The sequence below is a fragment of the Siniperca chuatsi genome, linkage group LG14 (genome assembly GCF_020085105.1).
Source record: "Siniperca chuatsi isolate FFG_IHB_CAS linkage group LG14, ASM2008510v1, whole genome shotgun sequence".
Classification (NCBI taxonomy): domain Eukaryota; kingdom Metazoa; phylum Chordata; class Actinopteri; order Centrarchiformes; family Sinipercidae; genus Siniperca; species Siniperca chuatsi.
The window spans coordinates 18136814-18161669 of NC_058055.1; the positions used below are offsets into that span (position 1 = coordinate 18136814).

At 39.9% G+C, this 24856-nt stretch overlaps 1 protein-coding gene across 3 annotated transcripts in view; it reads left to right on the forward strand.

Annotated features, from left to right (window-relative positions):
- Positions 1 to 1433: 1433 nt before the first annotated feature.
- Positions 1434 to 24856, forward strand: part of LOC122888750 (glucocorticoid receptor) — a 66309-nt gene continuing 42886 nt past the window's right edge. For 2 of the 3 annotated variants that reach the window (XM_044223558.1, XM_044223559.1), the window contains exons 1-2: positions 1434 to 1640; positions 2643 to 3913. In XM_044223558.1, coding sequence (XP_044079493.1) covers positions 1626 to 1640; positions 2643 to 3913 — 1286 coding nt within the window. In that variant the 5' untranslated portion in view covers positions 1434 to 1625. Of the gene's footprint in view, positions 1641 to 2642; positions 3914 to 24856 lie in introns of those variants that run through there. The other variant, XM_044223560.1, reaches the window with a different exon arrangement.

Sequence of the window (24856 nt, forward strand, 5' to 3'; positions counted from 1 at the left end):
GGAAGCTGAGCTATTCTGACTTAAAATAAAAGCAAAAAAAGCTCGCTGTGATAAACAGAACTAAATAAATAAGTTAAACTATACCGTTTGTTTGGGCAAAACCGGCCATTACTGTACATTGATCTACTTTAAAAGAGCTCCGAAAGTTTATTTTTCCATATGTAGGCTAATCATGTAAAAATCAGTATGACAGTGGCAACGACAAAGCTTTTATTTTGACAGGTCAAGGCGGAAGCGCTCTTCTTGTCCCGTTTACCTTGACACGGTTTCACTAACTGTCCGCCATGCCCTGCCTGAGTTTGCATTAGAGTGCGCCAGGGTAACGCGGCTGTATTATATAACTTTAACGTACCCACTGGTGTAATGGCGCAAGACCGAATATTGCCCCGCAGATCTGTCGATTCATTTGGGATTTATGCTGAAATCGCGAGCAAATGACCGATCGATCACTTTTTCCTCCTGCCGGCGACGTGCGTTAAAAGTTATCGACAGATCGACGAAAAGGGGCACACGGTGGGTCTCAGCCGCTCCAGTTAGGTCAGAGACGTTGTTGTATGTAGTTAGAAAATAGTTGATATTTCGGACGATGTTTTCCTGCCATACGGGGAGAGAGGCGGCAACAAATCCAGCTGACATTTCACCACGCAACATTGCTGCAAGGAAGGGGTTTTATTTGAGGGCTTGACTGTGTGGACATTGCGTTATTTCTCACATCCCCCCCCCCCCCAACTTGGACTGACGGGAGATGCCCTAACCGCCGCAGCGCATCCTTCTTTCACTGCAGGTACGGTCTACTTTTAGATGCAGACCACTTGTCTTCTCATTATGTATCGGGAGAAATATCGAGAGGTGAAAACTGGCTGTTCCCCCCCTCGAGGTAGGCCCACGATGAGCGTCCGCGGTGCTGCGTTGAAGGCGCACTGACAGCCCTGCACCGTGTGACACACTGAAAATATCGCCACCAGCGCCGGGAGATACCGTCATATTTTGTGTAACAAAAGAGAGAATGTTGCAAAAACCTACAAGGAACGGCTGCTTATCTGCGTGTTCCGGCTACAGGCGTGTGATCAGTGCAGTTTCCCATCGCAGCCAACAGGTTGCACTAATGCTGTAATGATGTGTTGCGCTGTTCGGTAGGAAAAGTACAGCAAGTCAGGAAACCCCAAACTTTTTCAACTTTAACATACCAAGGAGCGTCATTACCTTCTCTAAAAGGCATTAATTCAACAACCTCAGTTAGAGCAGATTGTGTCCCCATGTAGTCACATTGCAATATTGATTACACTATCCATAGAGCCGTCTATTCTGTAGCTTTCTGTGGGCGGGGAAAAGTGGTGAAACCCATGACCAAAACAAAAATCTTTCTAATTCTCAAAAATAAAAATCCTCTTTATTTTGTAATTTTTTTTTGAGAAACGCTTTAGTGCAGCAGTAGATGTGCAAAGGAAGTGCTGTAAACCGCTGCCCATAACGCACCATATAGGCCTATAGGCTGTCTTATATATGTACTATGGAGTAATGTCTTCTCAAGGTGTGACCGCCGGGAAGAAAACACCCGGTCGGCGACTTGCTTTGATCAGAAAATCACAAGAAATTATCCAGTCGTCATTAACTGCGGGCATTCAATGCGTTATTTCAAGGTAACCGGGTTTTTTTTATGTGACGTTTACTACATATAAATAGCAGACGGAGTTCAGAATGCGCTCAGCGACGCAGGCCTATGCGTGCGCGTGTGTTTGTAACAGCTTGCTTGGTTACAGTAACTTAGTTTATTTCTGCCCCTCCAGATATGGCAGCTATCATTGTTAATGATCGACAGATAAATTAGTGAGCTGCACAACCCTTACATACATAAAGCTCTTCTGTGCTGCCACATGATTTCGAGTTATTTTACTTACATTCATTTGATTTCATTATATTTTATTACATTTTTTGTAATGGAGTTTTGACTGATTTGTTCGTTTGCTCTCTCTACTCTCTTGCAAATGGAGATAGACAGTTATTGGTGACTGTTGCAAACGCCCAGAGGCCCATCATGAGTTAATCTCTTTGACTGATGGATGTTGTTTGCACACATGCATGGCTGTGACGGTCAGTGGCGCTGCCTGTAACACAAGTTATGCCTGGGCATGTCTTGCACTTCTTCACTCTAGAGTTGAGAGGAGGGCACAGAAATAACATGAACTTTATAGTCATTTATGTTATGTAATTCTTGTGGTCTCCTTCCCCCCTACTGATTGTGCTCAGCCTGGTTTGTGCCATTTGGGCCTCTGCCATATTGTTCCAGTGTGGGTGTAAGTGGAGATGATGACCTGTTTGATAGGGCTGCTGTCATTTCTTGAAAAATGAAAAAAATAATATCAAATAAGAGAATAGAGTAGGCAGAGGCGTAGTAGTAGACGTGAGCCTTGCACCGACAGTGTGTTTTAAACTGCGCCAAAACACATTTTTAATGCAGATGTTTCAAGACACTTATTACTGTAAAAGATCAATTTTTCAATAAGCTTTCTAATTTTTTCTTCTGGACTAGCTACTGCGTATGTATCATCTTATCCAGCATCAGCTCTGTTTTTATAGCCTAACCTTGTCTCTTCTCTCTCTCTCACTCTTTGTGTGTTGACTCCCCCTCACTGTCCTGTCAGGATAAAGAAATGGATCAGGGTGGACTGAAGCGCAATGGTAATCGCGACGACAGCCTGACATTTGGGGAGACAGGAGCCGGAGCAGGCAGAGATACAGGTGACACAGCTGGTTCGCTGTTCCAGTCTGCAACGCAGCTGTCTGGCCCCAGGTCTCTGCCCCAGCCCACAGTGGCTCCAAATGGAAGGGGTAGAACCAAAGACCAGGGGGAGCTTGGAGGCCTCTTTGAGTCCCCTCAGCATCCTGTCCTGTGTGAGGGGTCAGACTCGGAGGAGGGTAAAATCATCAGAATGCAGAAACAACGAAAACAACACCACCAGGATATTGGCGTATTCAACATGGAGGACAACTTGTTGAAACAGAGTTTTTCTGGTCTCGCCCGGACGCCCACCTCTGTCATCAGCACCTCTGTCTCCTCCGTCCTGGGCAACCTCCCTCTGCCCGATCTTTTTGCCCAGCAAATCAAGCAGGAGGGGACTTTTTCTCTGGATAAAGACTTGGGAACTGACAGCGAACACACAGGCGTTGGTCCGTGTGATTTGGATGGCAACAGCGGTCGCCTAATCGAGGATACCGAGATTTGGCAAGACCTGGACCTTCCTAGCTCGTTGCCAGATATCAGCGATTTTGAGTTGGATTCAGAAGTGGCACACTTGGATAACATTTTGCATGACAGCAGGGGTGGTGGTGGTGGTCCTGTCAGTGGCTTGCTAAAGGAAACAAAGTCTCTCATGGGTAACGGAGTAAGCTGTACCAATATGAAGGGCACAGACCAGCAGCAGCACCCCATACACCATCAGCATCACCAGCAGCAGCAGCCCCACCACCTTCTACAGCACCAGCAACATCAGCTTCACCGTCAACAGGAGCCTGCATCACTTCTCTCCAGCGTTATGATCAAGGAAGAAAAGGATCCCGACAACTCTTTCATCCACATCCGTACTCCTGGTGTGGTCAAACAGGAGAAGCAGGACAGCCTTGATTTCTGCCAGTCGCAGTGTCTCCAGAGCAGCATGGGCACACTCCATGGAGGAGGTCCCATGTCCTCGCCTATGGCCGTTGGTGCAGGACCTGGCTACCACTACACAGCCGACCCGTCCTCCATAGTGGGCCTACAAGACCAGAAGCCTTTTGGCATGTACTCAAACCTGCCTTTGGTGGGGGAGAGCTGGGCCGGGGGGAACAGGTATGGAGAGTCGCCTGGGATACAGAGGGGTGACGATGGGCTCCCCTCCGCCGCAGCCTTGGCAACTTTTTCTGTCAACTTTTCCAGGTAGGACTTGTTAAATTACTTCATCCCCTGTGACTTGGTGTTTGTGTGCTTAGAGAGTATTTGCTGTGCTTTTAAAATGTTAGAATAAGTAAAAATATCAGTGCAAGCAAAAGAAGAGTTGGCTTGATGATTCAAACTGTACTGCAGTCATGGCTGTGATATGTTTCTCAGAGTACAATTTGTGTGTGTGTTTTGGTCTTTGCTGCCTTTTCTAAACATCTAAAAAATCTGTCAGAAGCTATTAGCAGTATGACCCTAAAGGCAGAACATGCAGGATGTGACTTTTAATGCCGCTTTTTGATGCAACTTGTTTGTTTATCACTGCAATCATTGAAATTGCAATCGTGTATGTTTTAGCAGGAAATAAATTCTCTGGACAGGCACAGTATAGCCTTGCTATTTTATGAAATTAACTAATTATCCTTTTTGAAGAGGTGATGAATGATACTAAGTGTAATATGTGACAGTGAATTACAAATTGATTTTAAAATATGTGAATCATAAGCAAAACCTGACAGTCTAGGGAAAGTACAGATAATTTTATCCTAAAATTTTTTTTTTAAAATTGCTTTTTCCTTTTGCACTTTGGTTCTCTCAACCACAAAAGATATCTGTGCTGGTCTCTGTTGATGCTCCTTAAATCAGTTCAAGTTCAGAGTGATGTATCAGGGCACTTCAGTTTCCTGCAGGACACCTTGACTGTGCATTTGGGAAATGATGGCAGTCGATGCCCGATTCTTCCAGTTACATTCTAGCACAAGGGATCATTACTTCAATAAGCTAAAAAAAAAAAAAAAAAAAAGAGTGCTCAGGTGTTGTATGTTTGTCTGTGGCATTTTTTTTATGAGGGAAGTGCTAGCACCCCTAGGGTGGAGGACATCTGGCGCTTATCACCTCCAATAAGCAGACACAGAAGGGAACACATTTCTCCAATTCATCCACAACGCATCACATTTTAGGAACGCCATAAAAAATAGGAATAAATTCTCGTTTATTTACAGGATTATTGTCAGAGGAGGCAGATGTTAGAAAAGTTGATGAATTAATTGAAGAGTTGCCAGTTTACAAGGAGCCAGGAGGGAAAATAAACACTGTTGAATAAGGAAATTAAGACATTTAGTTGCGCTGAGATCACCCTGAAGACATAGTTAGGCAGTATATAAACATTTCTAATCTTGTGTTATTTCAATATTGCAGCTTTGGTGATTCCATAACCTAGAACTGCTTTTTTATAGATAGTAAAAATCAGTATTTGTTGGGCAAAATTGTGAAATTCTTCTTATACACAGTAACTCATCATTGTCCATGCTCCGCCTTCTGGTCTTTTTCCAAAATTGTGCTGTAATTTGGTACTTGTTATAAAGATATCATGGCGTTCTGTAAATGTGTCATCCCACAGGAAGTGATTAATTGAGAAATCATGGTATGTGCATTGCTGAGGATGTGGTATGGTCGTTATTAATGTGAGGGAAATGAGTCCAGTGATGAAAGTTGCGTACGTGCAGCACAGTGAGAATGAGAAGTGCCTGGTGGAAACACCTCCCTTCGGCTTGGAAATACTATCTGATAACTGAATAGGCCATGAGCAGAACGTTGGAAGAGAGATTTATTTGCTGTTTTATGAGCTTCTTCGTGAACATGGCTTGAATGGGCAGATCGTACGATGAAGTTTGATTAATGCGGGGTAATAATGTGAGTCAGTACTGTCCATTTGAAAGAGCCATTGAAGTGTTGCTTTGTAAACAAGTCAAAGATGAACATGGGTGTCAGACACTGTTATCTCCCTGCTGTCACAGTGATATGCTCCTGGGTGGTTGTGCTGTTTACCAAACCAATTTAAACTGTGGAAAAGTCTCTTTGTCATGGTTCATGAGTGAAAACTCACGTTTGTTTTTAACACGTTACATACTGTATAATAGACTATAGTAGACTTGATTGCTACCACAAACACTGATGACAAAGCTTCGTAAAAGCCAAATAAGCTGCTATTTTAATCACTTCATGATGTATTTCTTTTTTTTGTCATTTGATTTTCTGGCCAGGCTAATGTGACAACAAGTGTTTTATCACTTAATTTAATCAAAGAACAAACAGTGATGTTTTTGAAAAACTACATGTGGTAATGCCAAGAATCTTTGTCACAGTGCTGTTGTACCCAAGCTATTTCCTGGTAGATGCTCGTTGCACCAGCTTGGTGTGTGTTTTCATACTGTGTTCCTCTGATGCAGGGTACTGATGTCAGCAAGATCTAAAAAATGCAATGCGAGAACCCTTACAGTGCAAACAACTTGACATACAAACAAAAAACAAACAGACTTACCAATGGATCAACAATGAAGTATTCTCATTTCTCAAATGATCATATTCTCTGAAATTATCATGGTGCAATGATGTAATTTAAAACTGACCAATTACCAAATGTCCCACAAAATTAGATTGCTTGAGGATGACACAATCATCATACATAATATTACCATGCAGCTTAGTTTGATTAACATCAAGTTGATTCATTTAAATGCAGTTTTTAATTATTTGGTCTGTACAATGTCAGAAAATGGTGCAAAATGCCCATCACAATTTACTAAATTCCACAGTGACATCTTCAAATTACTTGTTTTGTCTGACCACAAGCCCAAACCCCAAATATATTCAGTTTACTTAAGAAAAGCAAGAAATCTTCTTAATTGAGAAGCTGGTTACCACATGAGTTATCACTGAGCCCACCTCACTGTTCTATGGGAATTTTCAGCACAGTTGGAACAGAATTTGGCTCAATCACGTTGCTTGGCTCAAGTCTCTAGTTATATAACTGATAATCAAATAGACAAATGTTGTTGCTTCATGCCCATGGTGAAATGAGGCCCTCGAAACATTCTTTAAAATTCTTGAAATAACATGATACTCCTTTCATCAAGTAGGTATTCAGTTTTTTTTACTTGTGCTTTACTTCATTTTTTTTTTGTATACTGCGTCACATCTTTTTTACATGCAGCAGATAACTATACACTATTGCTTTCTGAATGTTACGCCTGTTAATCTTTTCATCTTTTTGGTGCTAAGTTTAAAATCTCATCTTAAAAAGAGTCAGTAAAAAGGGGTTACAAAGTTGTTGTAAACTCTTCTCTGTTGCTGTCCTGCATGCGTTAGTGTGTGCCAGAGCAGAGCCGTGGATGGCAAGACAGACTGTGTGAGCGCCCGTGTGTGTGTGTGTGTGTGTGTGTGTGTGTGTGTGTGTGTGTATGCTGGGAGGCCACGTGTACAGATCTGCTCTTGTGTTCTGCTGCCTCTCTCTCCTTAGACTGTCACTCAGTCACTTTTTTCTTTTCACCTACTCACCTCTTAAGGGCCCCTCAGGGCCCTCCATATTTCACAGAGGTGTGCAAAAGCTGTACACACAAAGATGTCATGCAAACACATGCACACATACTCTTCTGTTATAAGTGTGCTGCAGGTTGTTTGACGATGTCAAAGGAGACACTCACACACACGTGTGCATCCTTTTTGTGCTTTTGTTTGATGTTTGGAGTGTGTTAAAATTAGCGTTGAGTGTCAAATTAATAATCTTTGCAAATGCATCATAAAATAGTTGAACATTGTGTTCTGCTCGACTGGGGTTTGCTGATGCTTCATGGTAAAGTTGTGATGGTTCATTGGTCCTCTTCAAAAAACTTGGCAACTTGGCAGTTAGGCCTAAAGGCAATGTAAATAGCCTATCTGTTGCTTGATGTCCTTTGGGTGCAATGGACAGCTACTTTAACGTCAACATTAACACAGGAATTAAAGAGGCCACCTCAGGTTCTGCTACAATGCTCTGCATGCAATAGTCTAAAGAGTGAAATGTGTTCTAAATTTAGATTTGCTAAACTACAACAACATATTTTAAATATATTTATGTGGCATTTTATTCACAAAGTGAAATATTTACCATTTGGGGGGAAAAAAACATAAAGAGGAACAGACTGACTTAAATTTTTAGCTGTAACGAACAGCTCGTACAGGCCCAAGATTTGCAGCAGAAAGGTAAACATGAGTTCTAGTGATGGATTTTAGCACTAGTGGGGCGTGCAGCATAAAGCGAGTTCATGATGATGGGGATTATGATGAAGCATTGAATGATGATTATTATTATAATTGCCGCCTCTCTGGTTGTCTGCACGGCTTAATTCATTACAGTTGCATTTTTTACATGTTGTTGCTTGTGGAAACTGTAGGTAACAGAGAGAACGTCTTTGTTGTTACCAGAAGTTGGGACTATATTGTAGGGTTTTGTTTCTAGTTGTGGGTACTAATTTACCGAAGTGACAACGCCCTAAAGCAAAAATTTGGTAACTGAATTGAATGGAATAATGATCTGTCACTTAGGTCAGCATTTGTGAACACACAATTTTCTAGAAACCATGAGCCGACACGTTGTGATAATTCAACATTATCGTGAATTCACTCAGTGTAATTGCATTATGATGATCACATCATCATCATCATTTCACAAAACGCTGGTGTCCAAATTAATGATTCCTAACAAAATTGAATTAAAAACAATCAAAATTAACTATTGAAGGTTTTCTTTTATATTTGTGAAGACTTTTGTCTGATGTAATAGCAGTGGAACACAGTTTATTTTTTACATGTGATTTTGCATGTATGTACAAAATTTTGATATTTAAAAAAATCCAATCAATATTGTAGTAATGATTTTAACAAATTTTACCTGGCCCTACAATATTTTGTAATTCATTCTAGTGTTTTATTTTAGTGTTGAAATATACCTCTTCACAAAACACTGTCCCTTCATCCATAAAGTCAGTCCTTCTTTTCAAGTTATTATTTTACAAAAAGTTTCACAATATGTGATAAATAACACTGCTTTTGCCATTTTATTAACATGCCATGCATATACATTATATAAACTGCATACAGAGAAGTCCTACTGTAAGTTTCCTCAATAGTCATGTCACAACAGTTAGTCAGGCGAAAGGCAGATAAAACAACATAAAATCAAACTAGGTCAGACTCATGTCTGTTGGCTCAGTTTCCTGGATTTACAATCTCTAAGATTATGCCAACCTCAATCCACATTGTTTGTTTGAGTTCTTGTTGTTTAATAGGCTTACTGATAACCTTTGCTGTATGCAAGGCTACATTTCACCACTCTTTGCCTTTCACTGCATCTTACTGTTCAATTAGACTACCACCTTCTAGTTTTTTTTCCTCCCCATCCTTCATCGGTTGCAAACACTCAGTTAATATTTTTGCACTCAGAATTAGCCAGGCTTACATGTTCATGTGGGACACAAACACATCCAGGCTACATGTTGTTGAGTGATTGGAAATGTTCTGTGATGCCTTGTATTACTCTGTGTGGAGCAGCACCATAATGCTATTACTGTATACCCTGGAGTAAGGAAATCTTACTCTGAAGGCAAACTGTTTTGGAATCCTTTGATGGCCACTAAAGGCTTGTGTAATGTCAGATTTTTATCAGACACTGTCTCTAACTTGGTACTCTTCCGTTAACTCACAGCGGACATGTCAGCTCTGATCATCAGCCGAGACATTGTTTCTGAACAAGATGCTCTTTCATTCACTCTATCTTGCAACTCTTCTTTCCTCTGTTTGCCTCCCTGTGTGGAGTCTTTGATGTAGGCTTCGGTTGGGGTCATTGTAGTGCAGAGAGCCAAAGGAGGTCAAGGCCTCTTAGCAGCCAAGCTGTTTCTTTTTCAAGGCTGTTTAGGTGGCTGCTGGCATCTTTACGCTGGTGTTAAGTGTCTTGAACATATCCAAGGCCTATGTAACAGGCCACATGATGGATTTAACCTCTTTTTTGCAAGACAAAGGTAGTCTTTTTGTTCACTTTAAAATGTGGGAAAAAAATCCATGGGAAAACAAAGTAAAATAGACACTTACTGTACAATATTATACATACAGTAGCCCTAGAATAAGTACTATTTTTGCAGAGCTTTTCAGAAAGGTGTTGAGCAACTCTGTTAAATTCTGAAGCTGCGGTTTGTAGTGTTATTAAGAAATAGTCCTGTTACTTATTACGTCTTTTCTTCACAATGTGTTTCTGTTAATCCACAGCATCTAAATCACACTTACAAAGATGGCTACACAACAGCCTCATACCAGGTTGAATTTACATTATCTGGTCCATTCTGTGTACAGTCATGTCTATTAGTTGAATTGTCATATATGTTGAATCTGAGAGTTCATTCTTGACCTTTGAGAGAGTAGTTTTGTTTTTGTTTTCTCAACTCAAGGTCCACTTACTAACTTTTTCCTGGCGCTTTCAACCACACTTCCTAAGCAGATGGAGTTTGCTCAGTTGTCGTGGAGGTAGCTCAGTTGTCAAGTGATCAAAGTATGGAACTTTTGTTGCATGATAACAGGTGGTTGTATCACAGTTTTCAGTGTAATTTCCCTCTGTGCTTTGATTTATTTAAATTCTCTATTGTTTCCACACACATTTGCTGTATGTAAACATACACATTACACCCACATACTGTGCACTATGAACAGACAAACATATGCACTCACAAATGCCTCTTTGCACATCACGTGATGACTGTGTATGGTCGGCGAAGCTAGCTGGGAAGCATTTCTTGGTATAGATTACCGATACTCAGAATGGAGTATGAGATCCTTGTTAGATAACTCCAGCAAGATGCTTTCTACACTCATCCTTGTCTAATGAATTATGTGATGGCCATCGGCACTATGCTTTAAAGTTCCTGTGAGTGCATATTTGTGCTTATGTCATAAATTTGCTTGCTTACCAGTGTCACCTAGCTCAGCTTGCAACAATTGGACCAGAAATTGACAGCATGAAGGCAATAATGGGATATGCTTGCGATGACAGCAGTCTATTTCTTTCTCGCCACTGCTTCCTCACAGCTACGTTTACATGAAAAATTTTGCCAACTGTGCTTGGATATGTCAGGAGGGAGCACAAATATAGCCCCAACTGAACTGACTCACTGTACTTTATAAACAGAGGATTGTGCTTGTTATGTTTGGCAACAACTCTATCAGGAAACAGGAAGTGCAGAGTCTAGAGGCTATAATGGCTCAGGCTGCTGCCCTTTTAGCCCTCTTTGGCCCAGGTGCCATTCTGGATAAAAAAAAATCAAATAAAATATTATTACAAATATTGTTGTTTTTATTATTATGTAGGTCTTTTGCTCAGACGTTTTGCATGTTTACCTGAAATTACAACATTACTGTATGACTGTTTAATTTCACTTAATTAGCATACAGTGCACCACATGGCGGCTCTTTTGCTTTGTGGTCAGTGTGTTGTAAGTCTTAGCTTTCCTGAACAGTTGTAATGTTTTTTACTGAAGCCATGTGACGGTGCACCAAATGGCTTTTAAAAAAAAAGGGAAATATGGCACTTGGAACAATCAAACTCTTTTACATTTAGAAAAAAACAAAAACAAATAGTTGTAGGTGTTGGAAATTTGCATAAACTAGAAACAGCACACATGTCAGGGTTTTCCCCAGGAAATTGGTTAGTGGAGGTGGTAAGCTATGTCCCCTACCACAAACACCATAAAAAAACCTTTATTCTCCACCCTTGTTTCATGCATGCACAAAATGTACCCTACGCATACGTTCAGGTGATAAATTAAAGGAAAAACCAAAAGAGCCTATGGGCAGCTTCAATGCTGATGATAGTGATGATGATGATGATGTGGAGAGGGCTGTCGAACAAGTCGATCCAAAGTCTACCATAGGTGTTCATTTGGGTTGAGATCTGGTGACTAGAAATGCCACAGCATATGGCTCACATAATTTTCTGCTTGGCTATCTGATATAGCACTTTTTCCCCCCTGAAGGTTAATAGTATCTTTTATAAAAGTGTAATCATTTCTTCTCATGTCAGCCTCCGCTGTAATACGCTGCAGTAATCACTGCATCTGAGAATGATTTGTTCAGTTTTTATTTGTTGAATCTGGTCCTATCAAACATGGTAATAGACCATGAATAAATAAATACTATTAAAATACATTTTTTCAATCACTCTCGTATAATTTTCTATTTTTCGTGATAAAAGTGGAATGGAAACAAATCCATTTTTTGTTTACAATACAAATCCATGATACCTTTTATGTTCTTTATCAAATATTTATATTGATTATCATCTCACACTCCTGCCACTATTAGTCTTACAATCTTTTTCCCTCCATCATCTTTCTGCTGCTTTCCTCTCTTTGCATGATGAATGTGTTTCATTATCAGTGTTGTTTGAGCGAATTTAGAAACGGGGACAAAAACATTGATGAATTTTGTCTTCATGACGTTGGCGCAGAGACAAATAGGGGCCTCCTGTAGGAACACAAACATTATAACACTATTTCACTGCATGTCCTGTAAATTCTCTGATGTGTCACAACTTGTTTTCCGATTGATGAATCAAGTTGGTGGAATTTCCTGTCTTAGCTGCTCTCCAGTGATAGCCTGTCACTGTAAAAACCCTTGCGTGTTTTTCTGTACTCTTTATTTTCGGTCTGTTTTTCTGTGTCTGTGTGCTTGCTAAACTGTGAGATATTTTGTTGCTCCGTTTTCTGCATGCAGCCTCAATGTGGGTCATCATCGCTTTTTCTCTCATCTAACACAGATACGATCATCTTTAATACCTCCTTCCAGAGTCAGCAAGGAGGGGAATGCCCTTAATGTGTCAAAAGAATAGCAACATCTTTATGTCCATGCATCCTTTGCCTTCTGGATGTTCCTCATTGGACTAAAGAAAAGTAGTCTGGGTGTGCCTGGGTTTGATTGCCAAGGTTCAGGGATCATTGTTACTTCATCTGTTTATCTTCCCCACAAACAGAAGTGGGATAATTTTTAAAGGGAGTTTAGATTCTCACTTGGTCAGCATGTCATTTTTATCTGCTATTTACAAATTTACTAATAGAATAATATTTTCCGGGGACACAATCATCACTGATTTTAATCCTGCTCAAATTATTATATTGTCTATATTTGCATAATAAAAATCCATTGCAAATTACAAACTGTATTTTAGTGATATTTTAGGATGTCTGATAATGGGTATCAGTCTCTAAATTTCTACATGAATTTTAAATTGAATACTAGTCAAGAAATAGGGTTGTAACATGAAGTGAATATGTGATTCCTTTGCTCCTCGGGAAACAAGAGTTAAAGTGTTTCCTCCACCTGATCATCAGGGTGGCAGAGTTACCAGGGAGAATATCAGCGGGAGGCCACAGGTTCAGACCCCTCTGGCAGCAATCATCCAACCTGTTGAAATGTGAGCAATTTGATGAATTCCTCTAGTCCCAGAGCTGATGTCCTTTTGATTTGCTGAGGATCATTTAGTTACAGTTAATGTACAATATCATTGACATGCCAGCTTTTGAAGCCTGGAGATTGCTGAAGTTAGATACAACAAATACTTCCTCAATGCTATTTTTTCAAAGCCGGGATTGGAAAAGGTAGAGTTATTAGAAGTCCACTGAAATTAGCATGCTAACTAGCTAGCAGCGGCCGTCCTATGCTGTAATACCATTTGTGCTTCAGGAGGCGATATTTCGATAATATAACTCAGATAGTTCCAGCTGGGAGATGTGTGTGAGCGGCGAGTTCACTACATTACACAAGCTCTCTTAGCTTTTTTAGTCCTATAAATAAACAAATAAACTCACAAAATGCCAAGAAAAGAAATATTATTACACCTATTTTCCTTATCAAACAGAAAAACCGTACACCTTCTGAATTCACGTTTCTCTCTTTCACCAAACTAAGACCAGCTTAATTGCCTTGTCAAGTCATCGTAAAACACACTTCATTCAAACTCAACAGAAACAAAAAAACTTACCAAAACCGTCTTGGTTAGTCTTTGAACTGTTCCATCAATCACCATCTCTGGTTTGGTTGAAATAAATCCTTAATCCACCGTTAGATGTGAAAAGTATTCTGGGTCCACAGGCTGTTGCTGCCTCTCTGCCCAACCTTTCTCTCACTCCTCTCCCGCTTGACGCCTCTCCTTTTTCCCGCCTGAACGTGGCGTGTCTCCATCGGCCCCCTGGAATCAGAGTCCTTGTCGGAGCCGCTGTAAATCGCCTTGGTACTGTATTCCCTGTCGTTAGCTGCACGGCTAAAACTAGCTATTGGCAGTTAGCAGCAGTTATGACCTGATGTGTGTTATGCTGCCCCCTATTTATTTGGAGTATGAATTCGACAGGTGGAGACTAGTCTCAATTCTTATATATTGCCTCTTTAATGATTACTAGGAGTTATTTATTTATGATTCGTTTATTCAATATTTACCATTGCGCTGCTTTTAAGAGCTTTGTCAGCTGGTGTAAAATGACACTTGTCCTTGAAGACTCAGGCAGTGGAGGTTGTCTTTTTCAGTTGTGAATGCTAATGATGTGAAATTAGGTGGATTGTTATGCTGCCAAGATAAGCTGAATAAAAATTGCTTGGGGAAATTTACTAGTGTAATGTGTATAATAATGTTACACAGAAATGCGTTTTGTTGCATCAGACCTACTAATGAACCTTTTATCTTTTTTTGCCTGCATGTGTAGATATGCACCCACATACACACACAGACAAAATCTTCAATATGCATTTGCAGCCCTGATTGCTGCATGTGTATAGTAGACTATATCATAGGTTGTCACCAGACAACGCAGAGGACTTTGTGCCATGGGCCGGTCAATGATTTACCTGACCAAGGTTACTGTACATGTGGAGGAAAACATTCACCCCCCAAAGCTGTCATTCAGACGTACATCTTGTGTAATCTTATGATCCCTGCCAGCTGGTTCGAGGGAAAACTTGATAATAGCCCTATTTTGCCTTGGTCAAAACACCATTAATGAGATTCAGTACAGATCCAACCTTTTATAGTCCCTGGTGACCCACTTCTTTTTGTATGTTTACTGAGCTACTGCTGCGCACTTGAAGCTCCATCCAGAAATTGAAATACACTGCTATTAAAAGCTGATGGCAGGGTCAGTTCAGCCTTTCAGCTCAGTGGACCAGATAGTAAACGGTCCGAGTTGTCAACAAGGCTGTCAGAAGTTATATATTACACAGTGACTTTACCAGACATTTTATTTTCTTTTATTTTTATTTTCTTCTTCTTAGTCTACCAAAAAACAAAAACAAAAAAAAAACATTCAACAAGTGTTTTAGGACTGCCTCCTCTTAGACAAACGGCAGGGGAAAAATACACATCCATGTAGGTAGTAGGGGTGCTGAGGGTGCTGCAGCACCCCCTAAAACTAGGCATAAAAATCATCAATTGATAAAAAAAAGTTTAAACTTATTTAATGTTTTCCACTTTCTTGATGGGATATAGGCTATATGTGTGGTATACAAGTATTTGTGAAGGAAAAGATGATTGTCTTTGTTTTATATCCATTAATTATCATATCAAGTCCATTATTAGATTCCTTGTGATGCAGACTTGCATCAGGTCGGAGCTTTTCTATCGCGTGCGAACACATTGAGGTGTTTTTAGAGGAAGTTTTTCAAGTGTTCCAGTGAATGACCTGGTCATGGGTCACATCTCTCACCCGCATCCAGGCGCCGTCTCACTCCCTCTTCCTCTCCTTGCAGATCTCATGCATTAGTTCAGTGCTGTTGCCTGTGTAGTTGCTGTGGCTGCTTTGACATACAATATGTTGGTGTAGCGTAAAAACGATCTTAAATTGTTGTAAATAACTATTAGATATAAATGATCCCAGCCATTCAAATAAGAAAATCACCCAGCATTATATGATATCATTATATAGACTGAGTTTCTATTAGCAAACCCAACTCTGACTGACTTCCAGCATACCTGAATATGCATTAATATTTTTGCCCATTGTTTAGTTAAACAATTCTGGAAAATTCTAATGATGTCTCTGGGGTTCGGACAGCTTGAATTTGTCATCACCAAGAACTTGATTTATTAAACTAAATGACCCGTTGCTGTACACTCAGCGAACAGTTTGTTAAAAAAAAAAAACTGGTTGTGACGGACATCTAGGCTACATTTTTGTTCTCCAAAGTCAACACTGGGAAGCATTTGAGGTGTTGTGGTTTGCTGTGAAAGCACTTTCTCATTTTCTCCAGCTGTTAATGTGTCATGTGTGACGCCCCTCCCACTGTCATGGAGGTTGTCCTGGCCAACCTCAGCAGGCAATTGGCTGACATGGGAGGGTCGTCAGCTGATCTAGTTCACCTGGGCCTTCCAGGCTGTACACGCTGGCCCAGGTGCTGACTCTCCCTTCCTGCAGCTGACACCCACCCTGCATCACCTTCTTTTGCACCTTCAACGCCTCCACAGAACACATGCCACACATACATGCATTGCTTGCATTGTAGATTGACACATCCCGTTGTTCATCTGTGCTAACTTTAGTTTTAATAAATGTTTGTTTTAAATAAATTGATTGGAACCAGTTTGTGACACATTTGCTCCTCCAGTGACTTTACATTAAGGTGTCCACTTGATGCTGCAGCTCTGGAAATGACAACAAAAGAAGTAACACGTAAAATAGAAAAATCATACTACAAAATCTAAAGATCACAAAATGAAGAAAGCATATAACTTAGGAAGAGTTAGGCTGATTCCATTCCTATTTGAGAAAATCTGATTCCTGCCCTTTCAGTAAAAGACAATGAAGTACAGAATCAATCAACAGATGTTGCTTTGTAAAAGAAGGAATTTTAAGTGAACACATGGATGCAGCAGCAGTGTTAGCGTAGAGTTTGTGATGTTAAAAAATGCTCTATTTGTCTGGATGGGTGGTGTCATGCTGGTCCAACATACATCGGTATCAGCACTGGCCGAGTTAAAACAGGCGTGGACTGTCTTTATCATCCTGACTAAGCAAGCAGCTGCTTGGTGACTGTTTATCACTGACTGTGCATAACACATGGGGGTTAGGTGCAGGGATGATACGGTGGTAGATCTCTGTCTTGACCCTTTCCTCTTCCTCTGTCCGTTTATTGTTCTCTCGTTCTCATTCTCTTACCACCAGAGTTTGGATCAGCTCAGATTCAGCTTTTTCACGTAAAAAAATAGAAATATCAGTTCATATGATAACAATAATAGAGCTCTTATTATGGGAAATATCATATATTGATATAATAACTGCAGAAAAATGCAGAAAAATGTTTTTTTCCTTGAAGAGCTTTTCAATACCTGCATTGACTGAAGTGAATCTAAATTGACCCTGTTCATTTGCCTGAGAATATTGACCCACCTCTCAGCCACCATGCTGTCATTCTTTAAAATAGAAGCCCCTCTGTGTCTGGAGCTTGTCTATTTTTAGCACAGCTAGTGCTAAGGCCAAACTGCTATTTTTAAAGGCGATTCAGCTTGTGATGATAATGGGTTGCTGTGAGTTACAGTGTGCCAATTTTTGTCTTACCAAAACAATTTTGAAAATAGACCTGTGTGGTTTAAGAAGCAGTGTGTCAGCCAGATTATATTTATTGCTTATTTATTGACATGAGTTGGCCATAGTTCGAATTTGGGGATAACGCTTTTTGAAGTTGTTGTTAGGGTTAGGGTTAGGGTTAGGGTTCAGCTCCAGCTCGGCTTCATTTAAATCACTTAGCATTCAGGACAAAATGGAAATGTCTGTCGCTTTATTAAAGTGGGCGCCACAGATCTGTGTTGTAGAGCATTGTTGACATTGCAAAGTTTGCATTTTAAAAGTGATGAAAAATGATTCATGGTTCCAGGTGAATCCGAATAACTTTGGTGATGGTTGACATTTGTGGTTTTGAGTGAAATGTCTTGACAACTATCTGATGGATTAGCATGACATTTGGTACAGACATCCATTTCACCCCCAGGATGCATTGTGATAGCAAATAGTTTGGTTAATGACCAAGTACCTGCAAAACTAACTGACTTTCCAATCAGCCTCCGATGTACTTTGTGCTAAGAGCTAATTAGCAAATGTTAGCATGCTAACTCGCTAAACTGAGATGGTGAACATGACAAACATTATAGCTGCTACACATCAGCATGTTAGCATTCTGACGTTTGCAAGTAGCTCTAAGCACCGCTGTGCCTCACTGAGCCACTAGCATGGCTGTAGACTCTTAGTCTTGTTTAATTGTTGTCAGACAAAACAAACAGTTTTAAGATATGGCTCTATTAATGTGTGGTGGGCTTTTGTCATTATCTTTGTAATTTTTCAAGACGTACATTTAATCTATAAATTGAAAAATAATTACAGTTTAATTAATAAATGATGATTGTTTGTTCCAGCCCTGGTTCATAGACTGTAGTGCTAAATGTCACCAACATTCTGGTCCAAGTTGCAGGCAAATAATTTTAACTCTTGTGTAAGAGTTACATACCTGCCACATCCTCCACTACTACCCTCGACTGAATAACATTTATTTAGTTCTGTGCCTGATAGAAACACAGAATGATTAACAGAAGTGTGTAGGGCTGTGTAACCAACACCCACCCACACACCATACCCTCTTCATTTTCCTCCACACTCTTTCTTCCTTCTTTGATGTCTCCTGTTTAGACTGTCTTCCTTTCTAAATGTCTTTTTTGTCTCTTCAAGTATCTCTCTACTTCATTGCCCTCATTCTCTCTGTCACTCTCTGCTCAGCCCAGACATTGCACTATAAATCCTCCATTGCTCGCAGTCAAGTAGAGAATAGTACACACGTCCTTGTCCATATCAGTTTACGCTTCTTCAGTAATGTAGTGGTAATTTGAAAGGTGGACAAAAAGCGGCAGGAGACAGTGAGAGCAGCAGGGACTATTTCATTCACATACTTTCTTTCTGTCAAACATGCTGAACAGGTTCACCGATTGCGCACAATAAATCAGCCACTTGACATTTACTGCAACAGTAAGGTATGGGCAATTTAGCCTCCCCGCCCTCTTTGTTTTCTTACTTTGAGAGCAGGCCTGTGTGAGAGAAAGTTGTACTTTAGAGGACTTCTAAGTAGGACACAACAAATTTTTGGGTCAGATACTGACAGTGAATTGGGCTGCAAAAATAGCCTAATTTTGATATGTTTTGATTAATTTTGTATATAAAATGAAAATGTGCTATTTTGTGCTATTTACCGGTATAATTGTGCTCCGACAAACAAACTTTAATGGTGAAGTAGAGGCTGCTGTGTGAATGGTTTGAATGAAAGTAAATATATCCTGAGCTGCTTTGAAGTGGTGCTATAGGACACTGCAACAGGAAGAACCACGCATCATCGCTGTCATCACTCTTTGCGCTAGATCTGTCACCAGCTCTAAACTCAGACTAGTGGCCTCGGTTTCTCAGTGATTCAAATTATTTAATTACAACACTGCAGCAGTGCATCAACTCTCTCTCTTTCTTTTTCTCTTTCTGACATTCTATATCTTTCTCTTCTTTGCTCTCTTGCTTTCTGTCTTTTGAGAAGGGTATCCTGGTTTGGACTGCAGCCCAGCACTGCCTTGTGTTGTGAAACACCTGGCACATTTCAGGCATCCAGCAGCTAGACAGGCACTGGTAACCTGGATAGCCCCATAGCTGGTGACCCCAAAGGACCTCATTCTCCCCAAGCTACAATGGGAATCATTTGGAATTACAGCTATTCCCTCAATCATTTAGAGAGAAAGCTACATGTTGGATGTATTGTTATCAGTTGGTTCGCATTGCTTCCACTCGGGATCTTGATAAAATGCGTCACTTTTTCATCCTTGTTCTCCAACTGAGCAGAAGCGTGATGTGCAAGAACCAGGTTACTGTTTGGGAAGATTGTTGCTTATGACAGTTTAGGCAGAGCTTCCGCTGTTATAAAGGGTATGGTCTTACTTGAACTTGAATGCACAGACCGCATTTTGCAGTTGTACCATGCATGCCAATATGTGCTGCAAAAGTGCACTGCACCAGTGCGATTCTAATTCTGAACAAGTCTGCTTACAGTGGGACCTTGGCAAACTGTTTCAGTAGCTTCCTGAACTTATAGGCTTAGGTCTGATCTCCTCTCTGTGGACAGCTGTAACAGAAAGCAACACCTGGGGCAAATATGTTTGGAAATGGGTGCACATTCAGATATAAAGGTATGTGAAATCTGTATTTCTTTATCTGACTGAAACACATTTACAGAAATCTCTTGTCACTGCTTAATTCAGGACAATCAGAAATGGCATCCTGCCTTACTTACTGATTGGTGGGATTTGTTTGCTAAGAACTTGGTCACGGGCAATTTACAGCTCCTCCATATCTGGTTTTTCATGTCCTTTTGCCCAGGCTTGGAAGCTAGCCAGCAGTGTTATGTAACAACTTCCACAGCTGTATTCAAGTAGACTGTAGCAGCAAATATTTGGAGGTCTGGTGTCGGCCTGTCAAGAATACCTTGAATGCACCACAAAAGGCCATGATTTAGCTACTCAGAGTCATGGGTGGCCCCCTTTAGCCCAAAAGGGTACATAGATCACAAATAAACATGTAGTTGGATTATTCTTTTAAGCATCCATCACTTTCTATGAATATTTTTATTTCCAAATGTACGTTCATTATGAGGCTTGTAGTGAATTATGGGCCGTAAACACAGTAACTGCTGTATGCATGTCATGACTGGCAGTTAAGAGTTTTTCCTAAAGAGTACTTAGCTTGTTTGATAGACAAGTTATTTCTCCAAGCGCAGGCTACCAGCTAAATAGCTGACTACTCACCTCTGTCTGAATGTAAAGTCAATAGCAACAGGGGAGTGTAGATAAGTTAGTGTGATGGAAGTTTAATTAACCAATTCTGACAACTTCGCTCTGACAAAATGAAATAAAATATAGATAAATAAGGCTTGATTGTTAATCATGGTGTCATTTTGTAGTTGGACCAAACCTATCCCGGGCTGCCATGCACACCCTGAACGTCTCTCGCACTGGACTCTAATCTCACTACTCCTGGTTTTCACTCTGATAAACTGCTGTGGGATTTTTTTTTTATTAAAGCTGAGTCGAGAGCAGAGCCTAGAGCTGACTGAGATCGACTCTGTTGCTGTGTCACTAAGACAACTAAAACACATGCACCTTTTTTCAGAAAGAGAAGGTCTCTGCTTTAATTGTTTTAACTAAACATAAGTAACTTAATTTTTTCATTATCCACAGCACTATCTGAAGAAATTATCCATAGTAAAAATATGTTTTTTTATTATTAAATTATTCAAAATGTAATTATTTTTGTTATTTTTTGTCTAATTCAATTTATGATTATCTTTATTCTTTCATCAGGTCTAATGCTTGATTTTTTTTAACTATTCATTGAAAGTTAAGGGAACTACTATCTAAGCAATTCATTTCTCATTCAAAGCATGCAGTTTTCATTTCCTCTCTAATGGTAAATAAAACAATGTAAGGCTACTTTGCTATTTATCACATGCAAAATATCAATGCTTTATATATAAAGGCTATAGCCTAGAGTATATAATTAATACGAACATGAATAGATACGAACATTTTAGCTGTGCGTGTTCTTATCTGTACGTTACTTTATCATGGATCTATCTATCATGTGTATTTATATATATATATATATATATATATATATATATATATATATATATATATATATATATATATATAATCGTGTATATAATCATATATATATTTATACACACACACACAGTGACCCAGCCAGTGGTCACAGTTTGCTGACTGTCTTTTCTGTCTCCAACGAAGACAAATTCTCCCTTGTTCCTTCTATGACCATCGTCAGTCTGGGAGAGGAGGAGGAGGAGGAGGAGGAGGAGCTCTACTGTAAATGGGCCATAATCCAGCTGGGCCAAAGTCTCTCTCTGTATCTCTCTCTGTCTGACTTACTCTCTCCTCCTTCTCACTCTTTCCCCAGCTCATTCTTTCTGTTTTTCCTCACTCTCCAACCCTCTTTAACACGTTGTTTTTCTGTTTCTCCTCGGTCTTTTCAGTTTATATGCAGCTAGCGTCATTTTCTCTGATGCTACTGTACCCTTTTTTTTATCAGACTTTGTTTTCTCTTTACCCTCAGTAGCTGAAAGTTGGCCAAAATCCACCTGTGCGAGGCTCAGCTTTGTTTTTGTACTGTGCTGTTGTTTGAAAGCTTACTCAAAACTTTTATCAAAAATCATCAATTCATTTTCATTCCACTGACTAATTGATTAAAGAGTAATTGTTTCATAAACTATGTATTATGTAAAACACACAACTGACACTCTGATGAAAGTCTGCCACAGTGGGGCTTAAATGCCACAAACATGCATATACAGGACATCAAGTTAACTCTCTACACCCTGGGGTGAATTGATCATACCTGCTAGGCTTTGTTGACTTGGTGATAAAAATGATAATAATAAACGTTGGGCGTCGCCGGTCATACATAAGATGCGGCTCAAAGTGCTTCACCGCACATGGAAAACAGCATTAATCAGATTTCCTCAGCTGTGTTTCACTTTTACATGTTTGGACTTTGCTGTTTTGTGTCTTACATGATTAATGTTGCGCCTGCTCAGCTGCTGCATGCTCTCCTCTGCCTTTACACATTAAATGAGTTTAATTCTTTCTGTGACAGTCAAAGACCTCGTTCTAATGTCTGCCGTTCCCTTTCCTCCACATTTCCCTCCTCACTGGCATATCAGCCTTTTATCCATTAATTACAGCTGACACTCTCTCCCTTTTTCCTCAGTCTGCTCTCCGCTGTGCTCTCTCCTCCCTTCTCTCTTCATCTGTGCTCTCTCACTGCTGTTTTCACTCTTTCCTCTAAATGGTGTTTGTCAAGAATACATTAGCCTTCGGTCAGCTCTATTCTGCGTTATTTTAGCCAATAACATGTTATTACTGAGTAAAATGTGTTTGTTTCATTTTCTTAAAAAATCAAAAACAAGTGGTCACTAAAAGCCATTTATTTTGAAGGTTTGTAGGTTTTTATAGTGGTGGATGTTTATTTTATATTATAAGAATAAAGTTATGAAGTATGAAATTATGAAGTCCCAGGTACATAATTAAATGTACTTTTACATACGGTAGTGATATTATACATAATTCAACTCTTCTATTTCTAGTCAACAGTCTTGCATCACATCAAAGTGTCTGAGTAAGACTCTAAATCTTGTCTCCTTCCTTATGCAAGTCCCTCCCAAAAACATCATACAGTAAGATAAATACCTGAAATATGTCGAAACCTAACCTGAGTGACACGGTCACAAGCTGGTGGGCAGGTGTGGGCAGAAATTATTAGGAAAGCTTGTTTTGTTTACAGACTGCTGGATATCTGCAGGCTGATGCTGGTGTAAAGCACAACACTGAGTGAAACAGCTTCACTGCACTTAGTCATGCTGTTCTCTCAGTGCTGTTGCTATGGAGCTGAATTTTTCATTATTATTCTAAAACATGATACATGTTCAACTGAAGTGAGCATTGAACCGTTCAAAGTGGAAGATTGATTATAGAATTTTTCTTATCTCTGAGTCTGAGGAGGAATTTGGGGCAAATGGTGCAGGCCAGCAACCGAAAACAAACCTCATATCCAGTCAAAGCCAGACTGCTGAAAGTTAACAGGTGTTTGACAAAATACACAAAACATTAAAGGTCACTATAGAAGTGGAAGCAGCTCCAGGTTCCAGAAATATTTTTTCTCACTGTAAATTCCCATTGCAAAGTTGTCTTGATTTAATTTGCTAATAATTCTAAACGTATGTAGAACTGACATTGTTCCGTTCATTCACGGTGCCTCTGCTGACTCACTTCAGGGACAAGCTAACAGGTGTTTCTTTACAAAGTCAGCAAACAGCCAACCTAGATCCATATTTTACCATCTATGGTGTCAAATCCAAAATGATTTCACACATTACTTCTCTTACGGTTTAGTGTGGTGGTTATCTACTTGGCATAGCTTTCTAGTTTTCTGCATTTTGCGTTAGCATAGAGAACAACTACTGAGAGCAACAGGGCATTCAGTAGATAAAAGTAACTGCGCATTTGTGCTGGAGCACAATTTTGAAGCTCATTCTTGACTGTGAGGTGCAGTTATAGTTCCAAAAACCTGGTAAATTGACCTTTGAGTTGACATTATTTTTGTCACACATACTGTGAATTTTGAATTCGGACAGATTGTTACAGATCACATCAAAAATGTTTTCTTGTGTTAGAGCAGTAGTTAAAATTTTTAATAAAAAGTGACAGCCCTAATACCCATGAGCCCCGGCTGCCGTTGGCTCGAATCAGAGCTGTACAAATTCAAGACACTACATCATTGAGGTTGGGAACCAAACATGGCGCCATAGTTCTGGATTTACCCAAATTAACCCAGAATCCACAAGTGAATTCACTTAAACTGCAGATTGTGACAAATGCATTTTAGGAGTCGTAGTTAATTTCTCTCCTAATGTTTTTATGTACACAGGTTTGTACCTTTGCCTTTTCATTAAAGAGCCAGATATTTTCTAACGCAGTTGCTCTGATCTTTTGCACTTACGGTGCATTGGAAGTGCTCCAAGTTGTTCTATGTGAATTAGCTCTATGCTATGCTTTAGCATGTGAATTAGCCTTAACTGAAGCTAAGATTGTTTAGCAGATTTAAATCAGACAGGATCCAGAACATACTAGAGGAATGTGCATCCAGTCTGTTTTACATCAATAAAAGAAGTGCAGATTGTTGTATGTATAGTTTGAGACTGTTTTACTAAATTGGAATTTGGAAAACTACCAAGTTTTGGTGTTCTCAGTTAGTGTTGGAACAGTGCACACAGGCTCTGTGTCTGCATTGAACAAATCACCCTGTCTTTCCATAGGTGACACCTTTGGTTTCCTTTTTGAGTAAGAACATTATTTGGCAGATGAGTCTGCCAAGTAATGTCTCTTATCTGTAGCCAGCCAGATGTGAGAAGAAGAAGGTGGCAGCTGCATTTGGGGAAACGTCTGAATACCACGAGAAATAACAGACATTACTTTGACATTGATAATAACGATATCTGATGACCATCGCA